Source organism: Phyllostomus discolor, chromosome 11 (genome assembly GCF_004126475.2).
Source record: "Phyllostomus discolor isolate MPI-MPIP mPhyDis1 chromosome 11, mPhyDis1.pri.v3, whole genome shotgun sequence".
Taxonomy (NCBI): domain Eukaryota; kingdom Metazoa; phylum Chordata; class Mammalia; order Chiroptera; family Phyllostomidae; genus Phyllostomus; species Phyllostomus discolor.
In genome coordinates, this window is record NC_040913.2 from 43,180,684 (window position 1) to 43,200,278 (window position 19,595).

The 19,595-nt window shown below is 34.9% G+C and overlaps 1 protein-coding gene and 1 non-coding gene across 7 annotated transcripts in view; both read left to right on the forward strand.

Moving 5' to 3' along the window:
- Nucleotides 1-19,595, forward strand: part of DGKH (diacylglycerol kinase eta) — a 215,747-nt gene that overhangs the window by 123,161 nt on the left and 72,991 nt on the right. For 5 of the 6 annotated variants that reach the window (XM_036011323.1, XM_028526693.2, XM_036011326.1 and 2 more), the window contains exons 6-13: nucleotides 8-140; nucleotides 6,702-6,808; nucleotides 7,455-7,580; nucleotides 10,777-10,879; nucleotides 12,194-12,353; nucleotides 14,128-14,236; nucleotides 14,354-14,493; nucleotides 18,595-18,679. In XM_036011323.1, coding sequence (XP_035867216.1) covers nucleotides 8-140; nucleotides 6,702-6,808; nucleotides 7,455-7,580; nucleotides 10,777-10,879; nucleotides 12,194-12,353; nucleotides 14,128-14,236; nucleotides 14,354-14,493; nucleotides 18,595-18,679 — 963 coding nt within the window. Of the gene's footprint in view, nucleotides 1-7; nucleotides 141-6,701; nucleotides 6,809-7,454; nucleotides 7,581-10,776; nucleotides 10,880-12,193; nucleotides 12,354-14,127; nucleotides 14,237-14,353; nucleotides 14,494-18,594; nucleotides 18,680-19,595 lie in introns of those variants that run through there. The other variant, XM_036011327.1, reaches the window with a different exon arrangement.
- Nucleotides 2,478-2,584, forward strand: LOC114509060. Its single transcript, XR_003685610.1, has one exon. It is a non-coding gene; the product is annotated as a U6 spliceosomal RNA (small nuclear RNA).

Genomic DNA, 19,595 nt, shown 5'->3' on the forward strand with positions numbered 1-19,595 from the left:
TTTTTAGGTGGCCCAGTTTAATGTGGAACATTTCTCAGGGATGCACAACTGGTACGCCTGCTCCCATGCCCGACCCACTTTCTGTAACGTGTGCCGAGAAAGTCTTTCTGGAGTCACCTCCCATGGCCTTTCCTGCGAAGGTACTGTAGCATTGCATTTGCTGTCCCTCGGTACTGACCATACCATAGACATGCTGCCGTTGGTATTTCTGAGGAGTGAACAGAGGAAAATCCCCACAGGAAAACATTTCCGCTGGGTGGAAACAGTAGCTGAGAGCAGCTCAGTGGAAAAGGAGTGTTTAAGTTTTATGGTGGCTTAAAGTGGAGGTCTGCACACATAAGACTAATATTTTGGTTCAGGAAGAGATAATATAAAATAATTTGAAGGAAGTATTTCAATCCTGAGGAACCAGTAGCTACTGACTAGAAAAAAATTCTCTGGACTTTGTATATCATTCCAGTTTTAAGTATTCTTTTTTTTGTCGTGATTGATACTGGAGAACAAAACTTTCTGTGAGGACAGTCTATACTTCTGGCACAATTTCCAATTGTTACTTACAGTGCATTGTTTTAAATGCTGTTTTCTATTATTTCAAGTATATTTAATTTAAATTGATGCCATCCTTTTATTTAACGTTTTCTAAAAATAAGGCCTATGTTGTTTTCATTTTAGATTTTGCAGATTATTTTTTAATTTAACAGCAATGACCACTTAAAGAAAGGAAATACTTTAATAATTACCAAGAGAAAAGTCATAACTTCTTTAAAGATTGTATTTATTTATTTTTAGAGAGAGGGAAAAGGAGGGAGAGAGGAGAGAAACATTAATGTGAAAGAGAAACATCAGTTGGTTGTGTCTCATATGCACCCTGACCAGGACCAAACCCGCAATCCAGGCGTGTGCCCTGGTCAGGAGTCCAACCCACAGCCTCACTTTGCGGAATGACGCCCAACCAACTGAGCCACGCCGGTCAGGGCAACTCATAATTTCTTTAGGTTGCTTTAATTTCATGCCTCAGTGATCATATCATTTTGTACTGCTTTTGAACTATAATACTATTACTAGCTTTTTTCTCTAATATAAAAAAGTCTTGAGTAATTGAGAATATAACTTTTTATAATTAAATAATATAACAGTCACAGTTTTAATTCATTTTAAATGATAAGATCTGAGGAATGTCATTAATTCAGCTACTTAATATGACACAGCATAGTGGTTAAGAGTGGAGCTCTGCACTTACTCCCTCTGGGTTCCCATTTCACTTCCAGCCCTTCACGTTGTAACCCAGGGAAATAGTCTAACTCATTCAGACTTTTATTTCCTTGTCTGTAAAATGGGGATAATAGTCATTTTTATTTCATAAAACATTATGGAAATTAAATGCGAGAATACATGCAATAAGCCTACTTTTCTAGTCCAGTAAATTACAGAAATTTTAACTGTGCCCCATAAGAAATGTATCAAGTAAAAAAATAAATACAGATTGCATCATGACCTGGTGCATTAAAATCATAAAAATGAACATTTAGAGGAAACATGAAACATTTTTTTTAGATTTTAAGAATGATTGCAAAGTTATAACTGGCCTTGATGACTTTAATAATATTAAAGGTTTCCTATAGTTCTGAGTAACTCTTGCCAGCTTTGCAACAAGTGGCATTATCTTGAAGGTCTTTTTACTGTTACTGTCTAGTCTCGCATCCCAAAAATGCTAAAAATGCTATCAGATCTGAGGTACTCTGTGGCATCCATATGATTTGAAAGTTACACATTATTAAATATATTTGTTTAGAAATTGAGATTGATAGTGGAATGACTGAATGTTTTTTTTCTAAGCATTTGGAAAGAAAAATGAAAATCACACCAGCTGCTGAGAATAAGAAACTTTAAAGTCTTTAAGTAAATTTGTTGTTATATTATTCAGTTAATAATGAAGTCTTCCTGAGTTTTAAAAAAGTCTCAATTATTGTGCTTTTAAATTTCATTGTTAGAGGAACTTATGGTAGTATTCATTTTCTCTGCTGATCAAAATCATAAATCTACAGCATTTTGACTATTAGTATTTTTAGAACTGTAGCAGAGGTTTTAAAAATCTCAAGGGTTTTATGAGTATATTAAAAAGCTACATTCTTATTTTACGAGAATATGGCTATTTAGGATATTTTTATTGTAATCACAGTTGAACTTTAGGGAATACCTCCCCCAGTCTAAATAAACTGCCTGCTTAATAAAACTAAAGCCACAGAATGCAAGAGGATTTAAGTTATTACAGAGATACAAATACAAGAAAAATTTGTTTGACAGTGACAACGAAAAACTCCGTGTTAGAATGGAATCCGGCTTCCAGTGTGTGAAGCCTTGCTAAATTTACTTAACCTGTCTCTTTGTTTTACACAATAAAACAAGGCTGTACGGATTTGTCTTCTAGGTTTGTGTTGAATAGTAACTAAAATTATTACTTTAAAACCTTTCATACAGTGCTTACTTCGGCAGCACACGTACTAAAATTGGAAGGTTACAGAGAAGATTAGCATGGCCCATGTGCAAGGATGACATGCAAATTCGTGAAGGGCTCCATATTTTTTCAGAAAACTGTACTTGAACAACAATTAAAATTAAAAAAAAAACTGTTCATATATAAAATATATGAAAAAAATAGAAGAGAAAAGACTTTTCATAAATAATCCCCTAAATCAGTTGAGATTGTTAATTATAATTTCAGAGCGTAATTATTCTTTATTATTTAAATAGCAATTTAACAAAAAAGTTAAATGGTGATATTTAACAGTATCAAATATATCAACTTATGAATTTTTATCTTAACCATCATTGAATATATAAAGATTCAGTGTAATAAAGGCTGAATAAATATTACAATTAAAAAATCATGTGGGTGGGCTGGAATGGGAGTAGGGGGGAGAAAACTGTACTTGAACAATGAGTAAAATTAAAAAAATTAAATTAAATTAAATCCTCAAAAAAAATCATTATTTTGTTACATGTCAGTATATTTTATAAGTCTTATATGGCTTTACAGGTCAGGGGAAAGTGCTTCATTTCAGAATAACTTGTTTGGAGAAATTTAATTGTTACCTAACAAAATTAAGGTGCCTGTTAGTCATTACAGGTCACTACTTCTTAGTGACCATAATTACAGCCTGGTTTGTATTATTATTATTGTAGTTATTATATATTAAGCAACTTTGCAGTTTTTGAGAGTCATTTCAAGAAGCACTTTATTATTACAAATCTGTGGTTTTCATTTTTAAGGTGCTGCTTGATTTTGAGTAACAAAATTTTAAAAAGCCATGAAATTATACCCTGTTGCCCTTTTTTACTTCCTTCGTTGCCTCTTAAAAAGTAGTCATTGACCATTAATGTCAGGTACTTAGTTGTACTTAAAAAGCAGCGTGGGGATTATGTTGCAGATAAAATGAAAACTAGGACCACGCTTTTGAGCAATACTGTAATAGATGAAAAGCCCCAGAGACACTAGCCATAATTTTAAAACAGTCACTTGTATTGGAGCAAAAGGCTGAAATTGGTTTTCAAACTAAGCTTTCTTCTAGTGTTCTTTTTTCCACTACTGTTTATCAGCAATAAAATTCAATTCAGTAATTATTGTAGTCTATATGAAGTCTGTGCTATAGTTACAAAATCATTTATCACAAAAATAGTATGATTTCCAGGAAAGGATTTGTGAGTGTACACAAAAAAGCATGTAATTGAAACATTTCCAGTGTGTGTGGATGGGAAAAACCGGGTTAGTGTAAGTGACCATTTACACATGGGCTATTCCTGATACCTGAAGCGTTTCAACACTTGACTGTTCTACCTGCCTGACCCTTTAGTTTTCATGCTACATTTCATTAGGTTTTCTTAAAAAGAATGCTGTGTCAGCCATCATTTCTAGTTTATTCATGGCTTACTGTTGGAAATTCAAAATCATGTGAAGGGAAGCCACCTTACAGTTAGAATTTAGCAACAGTTACCATATTATTAATATTTCCACTGAAGTGATCTCTGATTTTAACTATTTATCTGAAAAGTCAGAAACTTGTGCAACATCAGAATCCACTGACACTTGGATAATTTGTGTCCTTTGCAAGATAAGTTTAATGGTACTTGAATTTTTGATTTTTATAAGCAAGGGTTAATTTTCCAAATCTGTGGTTTACTTGTTTTTCATATTTATACTGCTGCTTTCATGGTTGTTCCCTTCTTAACTTCTCTCCCTGTCCTTTTTTTTTTACTCAATATTTGTATATATTGCAAATGATTACCAGAATAAGCCTAGCTGCTGCTGCATGTATAGTTACAAGAGTTTTTTTTGCTTGTGGTGAGAACTTTTAACATTTATTCTCTTAGCAACTTTTAAATATACAGTACAGTGTTATTAAGTAACTGTAGTTACCATGCTGTATATTACATCCCCATGACTTACTTATTTTATAACTGGAGATTTGTGCATTTTGACTCCCTTTACCAGGTTGCCCATCCTTCCAGCCCCCCACCTCTAGCAACCACCAAACTGTTGTTCTCTGTACCTATGAGCTAGGTGGTTGTTTTTTTATATTCCACATAAAAAATGAGATCGTATGGTATTTGTCTTTGTCTGACATTTCACTTAGCATAATGCCCTTAAAGTCCATTCATGTTGTCTCAAATGGCAAGGTCCCATTTTTTTATAATTGGAAAATATTCCATATATCTTTCTCACATTTTTTTATCCATTCATACATCAGTGGACACTTAGGTTGTTTCCATACCTTGACTATTGTAAATATGCTGCAGTGAACATGGAGGTGCAGACATCTTTTCGAGTTAGTGTTTTCATTTTCTTCAGGTAAATACTGAGAAGTAGAATTTGCTGTATCATGTGTGGTAGTTCTATTTTTAATTTTTTGAGGAACCTTCATACTGTTTTTCATAGTGGCTGTACCAGTTTGGATTCCTGCTAACAGTGCACAAGGGATCCCTTTTCTTCAGAACCTCACTAACACTTGTAATTTTTTGTCTTTTTGCTAATAGCCATTTTAGCAGGTGTGAGGTGATAGTTCACTGTGGTTTTTGCATTTTTCTGATGATTAATAATGGTGAGAAACTTTTAACGTACCTGTTGGCCATCTGTATGTCTTACTTGGAAAAATGTCACTTAAGAGGTCCTTCTGCCCATTTTTTAAATCAAATTATATTTTGCTACTGTGTTATATGACTTCTTTATATATTTTGGATATTAACCTTTTACCAGATCTATGACTTGCATTTACTTTGTCCTGGGAGTAGACTGCATTATCATTTTGTTGATGCTTTCCTTTGCTGTGCAGATGCTTTTATAGTTTGATGTAGTCCTTCTTAGAGCTTACAACCCATCCTTTCGTCTGGTAGTTTTATGGTTTCAGGTCTTACTTTTAATTCTTTAATCCAGTTTGAGTTAATTTTTGTACATAGTATAAGGAATAGCCCAGTTTTATTACTTTGCATGTGGCTGTTTAGTTTTCTCAACACAGTTTATTGAAGAGACTGTCTTTCCTTAATTTAATTTTCTTGGCTCCTTTGTCATAAGTTAATTGACCATATATGCATAGGTTTATTTCTGGACTTTCTATTTATTGATTTCTGTGTCTTTTTTTTATACTAACGCAATACTGTTTTGATTGCTACAGCTTTATAATATACAGGGTAGGATAAAAGCAGGTTTACAGTTGTGAGCACATGAGAAACAGTTTCTTCTTGACGTCAGGGAGCACGATGCCTCCAGCTTTCTTCTTTTTTCTCAAGATTGCTGTGACTGTTTGGGGTCTTTTGTGATTTCATATAAATGTTAGAATTATTTATTCTAGTTCTGTGAAAAATGTCATTGGAATTTTGAGAGGATTGCATTGAATCTATAGATTGCTTTGGGTAGTATAGGCATTTTAACAATATTAATTCTTCCAGTCCATGAGCACAGAATCTTTTCATTTATTTGTCTTCGGTTTCTTTCATCTATGTTATGTAGTTTTCAGTGTCTCTTATTTTTTGTAGGCCCCTTTGTGGTACTTTAGCTGTGGAGGATTAATGATGCATGTAGTGAAAACACCACTTCATTTCTTTTCTCTACATTTTGCTGTAGGCATTCCAACACAATACTTTCCAAGGACAGTGCCATCTTTGTGACCCTTATCAGGCTATTTCCCATGGTGCCTGGAAAGTGTCTTGACATACTTGCAATTCAGAACTCCTTTGAATTACCTTGTTCTTTCCCTTAATGCTATTTTCACGCTTTTTAAATTTCAGAAGCATACAGCTTGTTGGATTTTTCACAAATTAAACACATTTATGTAATTAGCACTCAGTAAGAAATGGGATGTTACTAGCACCCATGTTTTACTGAATTATATTTACTTCTCTCTGTGTGTATGTTGTTTCCTTTCTCAAGAACCAGTTCTTTTGTCTTTATCCTTTTCTGATTTTCTTTTATGACTCAATAGAATCTAAGTAGCAACTTGTAGCTTAATTAAAAGTACTTGATAAATACCTAGCCATATTTGCTTTATAGAATACCATTACTACTGTTGAAGAGTAATTTGAACTTTTTAAAATATTGTTTTCATTTTCCTTCCACCCTCCAACCCTTTAAAATTTCACACTGTGATTTCCTTTAATCATTTGTCGAAAAGTACACAGGTATTTAGAAATGGTCTCCTTTATTTTTTTAGTATGTAAATTCAAGGCTCACAAGAGGTGTGCAGTGAGGGCAACAAATAACTGCAAGTGGACGACTCTGGCCTCCATTGGGAAGGACATCATAGAGGATGAAGACGGAGTAAGCTGTGTTCTGTCTCTGATCTCTTCCCAGTACCTCTTCACTTTGATTTGCTGTCCAGTAGGAAATAATGACAGATTTAGGTGGGAATATTTACTATTAGTATTAAATGGGAGAGTTTGGGTAATTATGAGTTTTTATTTTCAATCAGATCCTTCATGATTCCTTTAGCTCTTAAACTTGAAGGGAAATGTGAGTAGGGCCCCGGAGTGGTGCGGGGCTGGCCTTGCTGACCTGGCAAACGAGGATGTCTCTAAGGCTTAGCTCGGCTGTCTGCTCAGATCTTGACTCCTCAGACCTTGGGGCCTCCTCTCAATGGTGCCCCCACCTTCAAAATCTTGCCTCCATTGTACCTTGCATAAACTATCTGATAACACTTTGTGATCACTGTAATGTAATGCCTTTTATATCACTTTCTCCTCAACTGTACTACAAATTCTGAAGCCTAGAGATTTAGTCTTATCTTTCTACCTCTACGGTGCTTGGGGCATAGTACATGCTCAATAAATGTAGAGTAAATGAATTTGTGCCATGATGATACATATTATTTGATTCACAGAGTAAGAAATTATTGTATAGCTTCTCTGGGGTAGAATGGTGTACTCCACAGTCTTTCATTTGACTGTCCTTTATTCCTGCTGCACAGGTGGCTATGCCTCACCAGTGGCTAGAGGGTAACTTGCCTGTGAGCGCCAGATGTGCTGTCTGTGACAAAACCTGTGGCAGCGTTCTTCGTCTGCAAGATTGGAAATGCCTTTGGTGTAAAACGATGGTGAGTCCTTTTTAATTAGCTCCTTTTCATAACTTTTATGTATGCAATTTAGAGGCAAAGAATTTATGGCTCAGCAGAGCCTGGTAGCACATGTACCCACTGTAATATTTATCTTTTTCAAGGTGTATTCCATTCTGGTTACTTTTTCAAATACCCTTTTTGTAATACTTACTTTTGCTATATATTTCCTTTGTCTAAAGACCTATTCCCTCCCTGGCTTTACTGTTTTTCATTATGCTCTCGTCACCCTCAGTGGGCTGCTGTTTTCAGGCCTGTTTACTATGTGTTACGTACAGAAAGCCACCAAATTTTGACTGGCATACAAAATGTAATTTTGCTATAATCCTGTGGATGTTCTCTGACAGAATACTGAGTACAGTAGGCCATGTGTTAAACTCTTCATTTAAATAAGTATTTTAAAGCTTTCTTGCTTGTGCAAGAAAGAGGAGAGAAGCATGCTGCACATAACATGGCACCAGTGATAGTCTGTGCTGGACTGTGTGAGGACTGGGCCTCCGCACACACGTGGGCAGTCAGAGCAGGACTCGGAGGGTACATGAGGCCACACAGAGGGTGCCGTGGGGACTAAAATATAATAGGGCCAGGAGGCAGTAGCTGTGAGTGCTTATCTTAGCACTGGATGACACTCTGGTACCGTGATAGTGATTGCTTTGCATTGGGCTGATTTATCTTGTTTTGAGTCTTACACTTCAGCTGCCCTACTCCCCATCTTGCCCCCGCCCAAGAAGGGTGTAAAAAAAACATTGCCTTCAGTAAGTATGGTATAGATCAGCAAATGTAAGAGATGTGAGTGTGACGTGTTGGTTTCGTGTTGAGATTGATTCCTTAGACCACGGAGGAAAATAAAGTCCCATAGCATTTTACTCAGGCCTAGCAAGTAATCTGTGTTTCCTTTTCATTTTTAAATTAAACATGATTCTCTTTGTCCTTTTGTTATTCAGTCTTCATCAGTTGCCTCTTTTTGTTAGCCATAGGCATACATTTTATTTCTTTTATCCCATTTAATATAATACAGACTATACTAATATTGACTGTCTCTCTTTGGAGTTTTGGTGTAACCACAAACCCTAAAACCCTCTTTTGCATTCCTTAATTTTAAAGGAGTGCTCCCTAAATAAGATTTAAAATTTTCATCCTACCTAAGATTGGTTTTGGCGGGGGTGGGGGGACAACCAGTGATGTGTGCACCTGCTGCTAGTTTTATTGGAGTCTGACTCTGATTCTCTACTTCAAGAACTTCAGCTGTTTTTTTTTAAGATTTTTATTTATTTATTTTTAGAGAGGGAAGGGGGGGGGGAGAGAGACATCAATGTGGGCTTGCTGGGGGTCATGGCCTGCAACCCAGGCATGTACCCTGACTGGGAATCAAACCTGCGATACTTTGGTTTGCAGCCCGTGCTCAATCCACTGAGCTATGCCAGCCAGGGTCTTTTTTTTTTTTTTTTTTTTTTTTAACTTTTTTCAAAGAAAGGTCATGTGTAATGAAGGATTTTTTTTCAAGTACTATATAAATTGTCTTGATCTGCAATATATAGGTTTGTACTTATATAAAGACTTATAGGTAAGTACTTATATAATACTTATATTTTAAGTATTATATAAATTGTCTTGATGTGCAATATATAGGTTTGTACTTATATTTAGTCAGTAGTTTTTAAATTTTACTAACTTCAACAGTAAGAGTAAATTAGTTTTTTTATTTGCTCATTCTACTCACCCTCATCTTTGAAAGATTTCACTAATAATATTATTGCAAATTATAGAAGAGAGCATTCTGGAATGTCTTTTCCTTTTTTTTCCTGGCAAACTTAAATATCACCTTATTGTGGAATCATTCTGGGTCCACCCTGCCTACTAGACATGTGGGTTTCTGAGCTACCTCTTACTCTGTACTTCCTGTACACTCTGATTTATCTGTTTATATATTGTTTTGCCTTTAAAATAGGAGTTTCTAACAGCAGAATACTAAGTGTCTAAACACAGTCATCTAAGTGAAAAACCAAATCAGCTCCACAATCTGAATGAGTCAACTCCTAATTTTTCCAGTTGTTATTACTCTCTAGACATAGTTTTACATTTCTGTAAAAATAGTGAAGGTACAATTTTATCTTCCACTTTTCTCATTTAACATTGTTATATTTTTCAATTTCTATTTCTAATAAAAATTTCTATTTTTATTCCTTTTAAAACTACCTGTGCATGCTTGTTTTTATAGAATCATTTTGGATTATTATAAATCAAATTAGGAAACTGTCTAAAATTAGGTCATCATCAGAACAAGAATTACTAAATTTCAGTTACTTTTCCAAAAGTTTGGATCAATGCATGTTTCATTAATATGCCAGTTATCCAAAAGGACTAATGAAATATGCCATATTAGTGTTTTATGAAATAATTGAATATCTGCTTTTACTGGTTAGAACATTATGTTCTAACCCAAAGCCTTTAAGGCTTTGGAGCTAAGTACATAAAGTGTTCAAAGTTGCGTGTGTCCCACTTAATAAGTAAGTTAACCCTGTGTTTTTTTGTTCTCAGTGGTATCTGGAGTGACTTGAAACTTTGTTTCTATATTTACTGAGTGCCTGTGATGTACATCACTTCTCAAGATGAATGTGTGATAATAGAACCTTTTCCTTTTCCTTACGAGGCCCATAGCTGGGAATATAGGCATGGATATACTTGTAACTATAATAACATGAAAATGTTGTAAAAGAGGTGTGAATAGAAAGTTATAGGATCGTTGTAGAAAGAGTGGACATATAATAGATTTTATTTATTTTCATTAAAGTCTATAAGAATTTTATAAGGTAGGTGTCATGTTTTTGTTTTTAATGGACAGTGATATTAAGGCATAATGGTTAGCTTCTCTCCCTTCCTCTGCACTCCTTTCTCTTCTTGCCCCTCGCCTTGCCTTCACAAGCACCTACTGTGTTACACTACTTTCCTGAGATAATCACGGAAATAAGCTACAGAGACAAATCAAATTCCCAACTCTAAAATGATTACCCTGTTCCTTAGAAGCATAAATATTGTGCCATTAAAGTAATTTATGAATTACTGAACATTTTGTGATATAGTTGATCCTTAACTTATCAGTTACTTAGATGTAATTTATAATATAACTAAATATTGATTTGATTTTATGATTTTTAAAAGTGTATTTGTTTGTTATTAGGTACACACTGCCTGCAAAGACTTATACCATCCTATATGTCCACTTGGCCAGTGTAAAGTGTCTATCATACCTCCAATTGCACTAAACAGCACTGATTCTGATGGTATGTAGCAGCAGTATATGGATATTCCTGGTATATGGAAAATTGATGTGTATATTTATTTTACTAGAATGAACAGAATTGTAACTGGTTATTCTTATCACTTTTTATATAATAATAAATCTAAGTTACTGAGCAGTACATTTAATTTTTAGGAGAACATTCAAAAATTAACATAGCTATAAACATGTTGATGAAATTTCTGTGTATAAGACTTTTAGATTGTACATTTAAGCAAATAAGATCATCATTCTGTGCCAAAAGGTAATTTGAAAAGGCTAATTTCTGTAAGTGTTTTTATTACTCCATAATCAAAACTGCCTATTAGTATATCTCTTATTTAGAAATCTGTCTTCTTTTAGTTTCTTTTTTAGAAAATATTTTATTTACTTATTTTTAGAGAGGGAGAAAGGAGGTAGAAGGAGAGGGAGAGAAACATCAATGTGTGGTTGCCTCTTGCATGCCCCTTACTGGGGACCTGGCCCACAACCCAGGCATGTGCCCTGACTGGGAATCAAAACAGGGATACTTTGGTTCTCAGACCTGTGCTCAATCCACTGGGCCACACCAGCCAGGGCTGTTTTCTTATAGTTTCATTGCAGGAATTTGTATTACTATAAGTTTATTTATTTTTTCTAGACTCTTACAACTTAGTTGTAAGTGTCGAGGAACCTGTTTACAACACTGGTTTGGGAATAGCACATTAGTAACTTTCTCCTAAGCGAACTGTATTACGAAAGGCTTTTACCATATACTATCAGTGTTTTGCATTGATAAAGTACATTATGATTTTCAAACTTTTTGTGTAAATTATGCCAATACATCTTACAGGTGTAAGGATATAAGCCTCTAAAGAAGCTTAGAGGTTTTTTTAAAAAAAACCTCTGCTATTAAAAGCCCTCCCCCTGTAAGCCATGATATGTCATGGTTCTATTGTTTATTATAAATTTTAAAATATTTGCCCAGAACTCATCAAGGAGCAGTTAAAGTATTTTATAGCAATGAATATGAGCACAGGCTGTGATTGGTTGTTCTTATTTAAGTGTTGTTAAGGCAGGTCGTGTATCTCAAATTATCTATGATTAATACTTTTATCATGTTTGTTATAATTTTTCATTATAGAGCATAGTTTAAAAGATAACATATTCTCAGTATGTAAATAACAAACCTATCTCCATTTCGGTGGCTAATTTTTAACTTACTGATTAAAGTAATGAACATAGTTATTTATTTTTATGAATTTCTCTTCCCTGAGTTTTTGTTGGCAGTTTAAGAGAGAAACTGTGCATACTGATCTTGTCCTGTGTTTTCTTACAGGTTTCTGTAGAGCAACGTTTTCATTCTGTGTTAGTCCTCTGCTGGTTTTTGTCAATTCTAAGAGTGGAGATAATCAGGGAGTAAAGTTCCTCCGACGATTTAAACAGTTACTAAATCCGGCTCAGGTGTTTGACTTAATGAATGGAGGCCCTTATTTAGGGTAATTGATTATTAATAAGATAAATCTCTTTTAAGTGAAATGGAACACTGAACATAAAATATGCCTGGCTCTCCAGTTCATGACAATTGTACACTCATCTAGACATCTTTGTGTTGCTCTTCCCACTCCTCTCTCTCTTTGCAAAGTTCTAATTATAAATTTAACACAACTTTTTTGATATTTGTGTAATTGCCTTATGTGCTAAAAATTACAAAATTTGTTTAGAAAATGTTTTACACTATAGATTAAATAAGCACTCACAGCATGCTTAGCTCTAAGAAAGATAAACATGTAAATATAGAAATACAAAATAACCTCAGAAAATGATTTGTATGGAAGGCTAGTATTGATTATATATAATACGGTCAATTATTTAACCAAAGCACAGAACTGTTGTGGGTCTGTAAGTCAGTTCCTCAAGGATTTCAGACTCACTTCATACAAATGGCATACTTTTGTTAATTGTTTCAGCTATCTGGAATGTCATTTAAATATAAAATCTGAGAAAAATGAAATAATATTTTCAGTGAGAGGAAATATGCCTTGAGGCATTTTTCAGTATGTTTTTCGTGTGTGTACATGATTTTCGTTGATTGTGTCAACCAGATCCCAGATCTGGTTGATCTGAACCAGAGCCCAGCCATCTCTGTATGGTTTACTTGTGCCAACTCAGCTTTTCTCTAGGGTTCTTGTCACCTTAATGCATGAACATGAAAGTAGAAATGGGGATTTTTAGATGCTAATGCCTGAAAAGGCCTTTTATGTTTTATAATTTAACATTTTCCTGTCTTCTGTGTCTCTTTTTGTGCTTTTTTTTTTTTTTTTTTAACTTCTGTCCCTTCAGAGTCTTCCTTCTTATTTCCATTGTCTTTTTCTTGCTAAGTTCAGGCCCTTCTGGTCACCTGGGTGTGGGTCTTTTTCATGTGTACCCTGCCTCTTCCTTATCTGCTTAGACATCCCTTGCTTTCCTTTGTTTGGGTCCTGGCATTTCCTCATCTGGCCTCTCTTCTCACCTTTGCCTGTTCCATTGCTGGTTTGCTTTGTTGCCCTTTATAGTACATCTGTTTAATAATCCTTAATAGTTCTAATATCTTATATTCTTGACATTCATTTTTTCCCACCCAAGGAACTGTCTTTGTTAAACTTCTTGAGATTGTCTGTATAACATATTTTTTGGATTTTCCACAATACTTGAGGTATCAAAAGTACATTCAGGAGGTAGGATGTGTCACAAGTTGAGGGGAAGGAAGATAGAAGTAAAGAGGTTGGCCTAAGACTCAGAGAAGAGGAGGAGGAAAAACAGACGGGAAGTACAAAAAGTGATGCGTTGACAAGGTTGGGTGGATCCCTGTAGGAACTGCTTGGAGTGCTGCTCAGTGCCCTAGACCTCCCACTCCTGGTTTGTAATTAGCAGTGCCTTAGGAACTCACATAGCCTGGTAATGGAAAGAGAAAAATCACTATGTCTACCATCTCATATCACTTACCTCTCTTTCTGTTTCCTGGGTTCTGCTTCCTTTGTTTGTTTGTTTTCCCATTTCTTCCTTTGCTTTCCTTCTAATTTGACTCCATTTCTACTTATAATCCCCTTTTGTCTTTATGATTCAGAGCTTTGCTTGAGTTAAAACTATACTTAAATTAACTCTATAGTATAATCAATATGTAAGAGTTTACATTTAATTTGAACTTGAATACCAGTAAATGCAGAATAACAAAGAAATAGGGAAAATGAATTTCATTTATTTATATTAAAATAAAATACTTTTTACTTTCAGTTTAAGATTATTCCAGAAGTTTGACAATTTCCGGATTCTTGTTTGTGGAGGAGATGGAAGTGTAGGTTGGGTTTTGTCAGAAATTGATAAGCTCAACTTGAATAAACAGGCAAGTACTAATTATTTTCATTACTAGCTAACATGAATGTATACATACCGGCTCACCAGAGATGTGTAGAACTGTAATTCACCCTGCCTGAGGCCTTCTTGTTGTGCTCTCTTCTAGTGTCAGCTGGGAGTGTTGCCTTTGGGTACTGGAAATGACCTTGCCCGGGTTCTTGGTTGGGGAGGTTCATACGATGATGACACCCAACTTCCCCAGATACTAGAGAAGTTGGAACGGGCCAGTACCAAAATGTTGGACAGGTAAAAGTGACTTCTCTTCTAAACCTAGTTTGAAAAATGGCACTCTGAAGCATTTTTTGATCATTCAAATTTTACTGACTATAAACCTCTTGAGGGCAGAGACTTCCTGGTCTTATCTGCTCTGTTACTCCTGAGGTATAGAATTGAGCCCAGCAAAGAGTAGACACTCAATAGATAAAGTTTTTGAGTGAGTTAATTGTAACAAAAACTGAGAACAGTAGTATAATAAACCTGTTATTTTAAAGATAGGAGGCTATGTTGATACTAACTACTTGTAATTGTTCAGTGCAGGAGAAAGCTTAAATAGTTAACTTGGGAAGTGGTGCTTTTGCATATCATCTTGTGGTTTCATTAAAGCAGAAAAAGACCTATAAAGTTCAGATTTGTTAGAATATCTCTTCTTAATTATACCTGTGAAGAATGAATTAAATCAACAAAGAACTACCCATATTTTTCTGTGTATAATGTTCACCCATGGTTTTATATGCATTATACATGGGATTACTATACCCCTGGTATGTAGTCATTACACACACGTAGCATCCTTATTTTTCCCTCAAAAATATGGGCAAAAAAGTATTCATCATACATGGCAAAATACGGTAAATGCTAAAAAAAGACAACCCTATAAAAATAAATAAATAAAACAATAAAAAAGATAATCCTTTTCCACAGACAGGGGAAGTATTAGGAAGACATTTTCACCTGAAGGAACTATCCCTGTGTCTTGTAGTGTCCTTGTCCACAGCTCTTCACTGCTTTCTCTCTGAATGCTCCACATACAAGAAAGAAGTCACAATGTGTATGCCCTGAGTATCCCAGAGGAGTGGTTTCGATTTTGGGATAGGGAGCAACAGGATTCAGTAAGCAGTAATGACCCACCCCCACCTTACCAACCCTATAAGTAGAAGACGACAAATACCTAAATATTATAAACTTGAGTTAACATGAATCAAAACAACTTTGATAGAATTAGCCATCTGTGGAACTCTTCCCAAAAATTACAATATCTCATCAGGGAGCCACCATTCTAAAATGTAATTACCCTCAGATGAATTATAACTTAATTAATTGTAACCTTGCCTGTCATAAGGTAATGTTGTAATGGCTGATTCTTTTGCTGGCAGAATATTTAAAATGAGAGCTCGTTGAAAGAAGGTGAAGGGATCGGTCAAAGAAGGTGTTGAAAGACCCATGGACATGGACAACAATGTGGGGATTGACTGTGGAAGTGGGGGATGGGTGGACAGGGAACAAGAAGGGGGATTAGGGCAACTGTAATAGCATAAACAATAAAATATTAAACTGAAAAAAATAAAAAGAGAGCTGGGCTATAGAGCATTTATCTTAAGTTTATCCCAAATGCTCTTTTGAAAAAAGTTTTTTCGTTAAATTTACAGTTGGCAGTCAACATTACATTTCAAGTATACAGCATAGTAGTTAGATGTTTATATAACGTCAGTGAGAGGGATACCCCAGTCACCCCAGTGGTTTAGGTGCATAAAGTGAATTCAACTTTCAGTCTTTAAAGGAGCTGGGAGGTGGCTTCTCAGACAACTACCCAGTTCTATGCTCACCAAATCACACAAGGTATTTTAGAGAGCTTTTTGGGCAAATTTAAATACTACATTCTCATTTCAGCCTAGGAAATGCTGCTAAGGGTATTTAAAAGGCATTTCCTCTACCCTGTGTTTGTTTACTTTTGTCTTTGTGCAATAAAAATTATCTTCTGAGCAGAGAAATTGTGTCTCCATGGTGAAACTCCTTGATACAGACCTGCAAAAAACATAAGAAGAAAAAAAAAAGAATAAAAAGGATTTAAAAATCCTATTAGATTTCTTAACCTTAAAAAAACACCATTATTAGAAACATAAAAATATTTTGTTCATGACTTTTTAAAAAAATATGTTCTAATTGATTCTTTTAAAGTTTATTGGGGTGATATTGGTTAGTAAGATTGTATGGGTTTCAAGTGTTCATTTCTATGATAAATGATCTGTATATTGCATTGTATACCCACCACCCAAAGTCAAATCATCTTCCATTACCATGTGGGTAAAGAGGGGTCAAATATATGGTGATGGAAGATGGTCCTGGCTTTTCATTACTAACTTAGGAATACTGTTTGTAAAGAGCATGTGAAAATATCGCTGTTTAATAATATTCCAAATTTTGTAAACTTTTTCATATATACCAATTGTTTTGATCCTCGAAACATCTCGGTGGGATAGCTAATAAACAGCATTATAATGACTGTCGTACGAAGATGAAAAGGCTTGTGGAGACACTAGAGTAAGAATGACTAGATTTTTGTCTGCCTGGCACTTCTAGTGGTTTTACTAGATAGTAAATCTAAATAGATAGCATATTCACTAGATAGAGTATCATCTCGCTTAATCATCACTGCACAGCTCAATATAGCTACTACTATAATCTCCATCTTACAGATGAAGAGACTCAGGAGATATTTATCTTGTCGGCGTCACAGAGCTAGTAAGTGGTAGAAATGGCACTCTACACTGAAATCCAGACTCTAGTTCCCTAGGTCTTTCCTCAGCAGTGCCCTCTCTCCTCCTTAATGCACATATACACCAGATGGATCCTTACCTTCTGGCCTCTAACTCTGTTTAGCTAGTACCAACATGCGTCCGTTTCTGACCCATGGCTGCTTTCTCCTGTTTCTTCAACCCTGATCATTTCCCATCATGGTGGAGGTGCAGCATGGAAGGTACAAAGAATTAAAGACATTTGGATGAATTTCTGTTCCATTTCTTTAACTCTCCTTTGACCAGAGTATTTCCAGCTATAAGGAACTTGACTTTGCATGTTTTCAATTGTATTTCTCCCTATTTGGATATTTTCAAGGCTTAATTGTTTTCCATATGGCTTGTATTATATCTATTTTCTGCATTAGAATATAAAGTTCCTTAGGGAAGTCTTATAAACTATGGTATTTCCAGACTCTGGAATAGTGTCTTGTCACATTGAGATGTTGAATATCTCTTGCATGGATGGATGGGTGAATGAATGGCTTTTTATGATCAAGTATATATCTCTTTGTAGTACATTCCTGTCAAGAGTTGAATAGACCTATACGTAACTATTTCAGTTAATATATCCTAAAATATATGTCTTTTAGGGGATTTTCTTGGGAATTTGTATTTTTGTGCAAAAACTTATTACTCTGATGCACTAAGCTTATTTGAGTAACGATGCTAATCTTGGAATTTTCCTATTGGTTCTGGTTTCAGTTGTTAAATGCTTTTCTTAAAATTTATGTGTTATGGTACTACTTTTATTATGCTCTGTTTGTAAAATCTTTATTTCACATCCCGTTATAGACAACATATACAATTGTTCTCTCAGAATTTGAAATTGCTGTTTTAAATACACAACTGGATTTATCCAGAGTTGATTGCTTTTCTGTAACACCAAATGATTCAATGTTAGGCTTGGAATTAATATTTATAGCTAATTGAAATAAATTTGCTTCAGTTACTTCTATTAGTATTTTTCTCTCAGGCCATTCTTAACTTAAGAAGGGATAATTAGCTGATTTTCACTTCAGATATGTGTAAGCTGACTTGACATGGCTGGTTGTGACATGGAGTGTGATGTGTTTTTCATAGGTAGTAACCGTTTAATCTAGGATGTTGTTTTAGAACTTTGGGTTGTGATCCATTAGTAACTTTATAATCTAGTTAGTAATACAATGGGCATCATTTTAGAAGTAAAACAGACAAGAATAGAAAAATCAATGAAGAGCGGGAAGTGTTAGGTACATGCATTTCTTACCTTGGTCATGGCCTTAAAAAAATTTTGAAGTCACTAATAACAGAATTGACAGGATATGGAAATCATAACTTATGAATTCAGCATTTTATGAAATTACCAAATTTTATCTATCTCGTATTTGGTTGTTTTATTTATTTTATTTTTTAATTTTTCAAGTACAGTTTACATTCAATCATATTTGGTTGTTTTAGATACAGTAAGGCATAGTTCATAAGTATATGTGCATATTTTTGTATATGAAGTGAGAACAAAGTCAGTTTATTACATTTTAAAGGAATTTTAGACCAAAGATGTTTCTCCCTTCAGGTGGAGTATAATGACCTATGAACTCAAATTGCCACCAAAGGCTTCTCTACTTCCAGAACCTCCAGACGCATCTGAAGAATTTTATGTAAGACTTTAACCCTTTACCTATTACCATTTGAAGATGGAGTGAATATCTTGAACAAATAAGAAAGCTCATAAGACACGGTAGCATGTTTACTTAATTTTATGTTTTATTGGTTTTGGTATGGTCTCATTGACTACTTGTAGTCCTGTGCCCCAGAGGACCGAATCCTTATGACCTAGGTTAGAGTCCTTCTGTGAACACCACAATGGGAGTGAGAGTTTCCACATCACTCACCTTCGTGGGCCTTGGTTACCTCATCTGTAGAGTGAGATGACCATGTTGTGAGGATTAAATATGCTAATGAATGTGTGCGAAACACCAGGCATGCAAATTCCCCTTCAATCTCTCCTAATATTTCTTCCCAAATATTGCACCTGTCTGCTTCCTCTGACCAACAGGGAATGCCAGCTGACAGCAAGTTCCTGTCAGCATTTCCTCATCTTCTGGTTCAGCCATGAGCACCTGTGTGATTATTAGGAGTTAGCCTCTCTCTCTTAATAATCTCCAAACACACTGATACTTTTGGCCAGAATATTATGTAATTTCTTCCTGCTTTGCCTGCTTTGTTGAGGGTTTATCCGATTAGGTCTACAGGTTAAGCCTGTTGATCAAAATAAGAAAGAAAAGAGTGTACTTTATTCCATCCCTGCTATAGACCACTAATTAGTACAATTAAACCTCAAAGCACTGGAGATTTAAAGCAACCAAATTTTCAAAGGATTATTCTCTGACTTACTAAGACCATTTGATCTATGATAGCTTATTTTTCTCTCAAGGAAAATTCATCTGTTTTATATTTGAAATCTTTGTTTTGTGATTAAGAAAATTAAGATTTTGTCAAAACTAAGGAAAGGAATAGTGACTAGGAACATGGGGCTCTTCCTTAAAGAAGCTAATTGAATTTTGAAAAACTTTT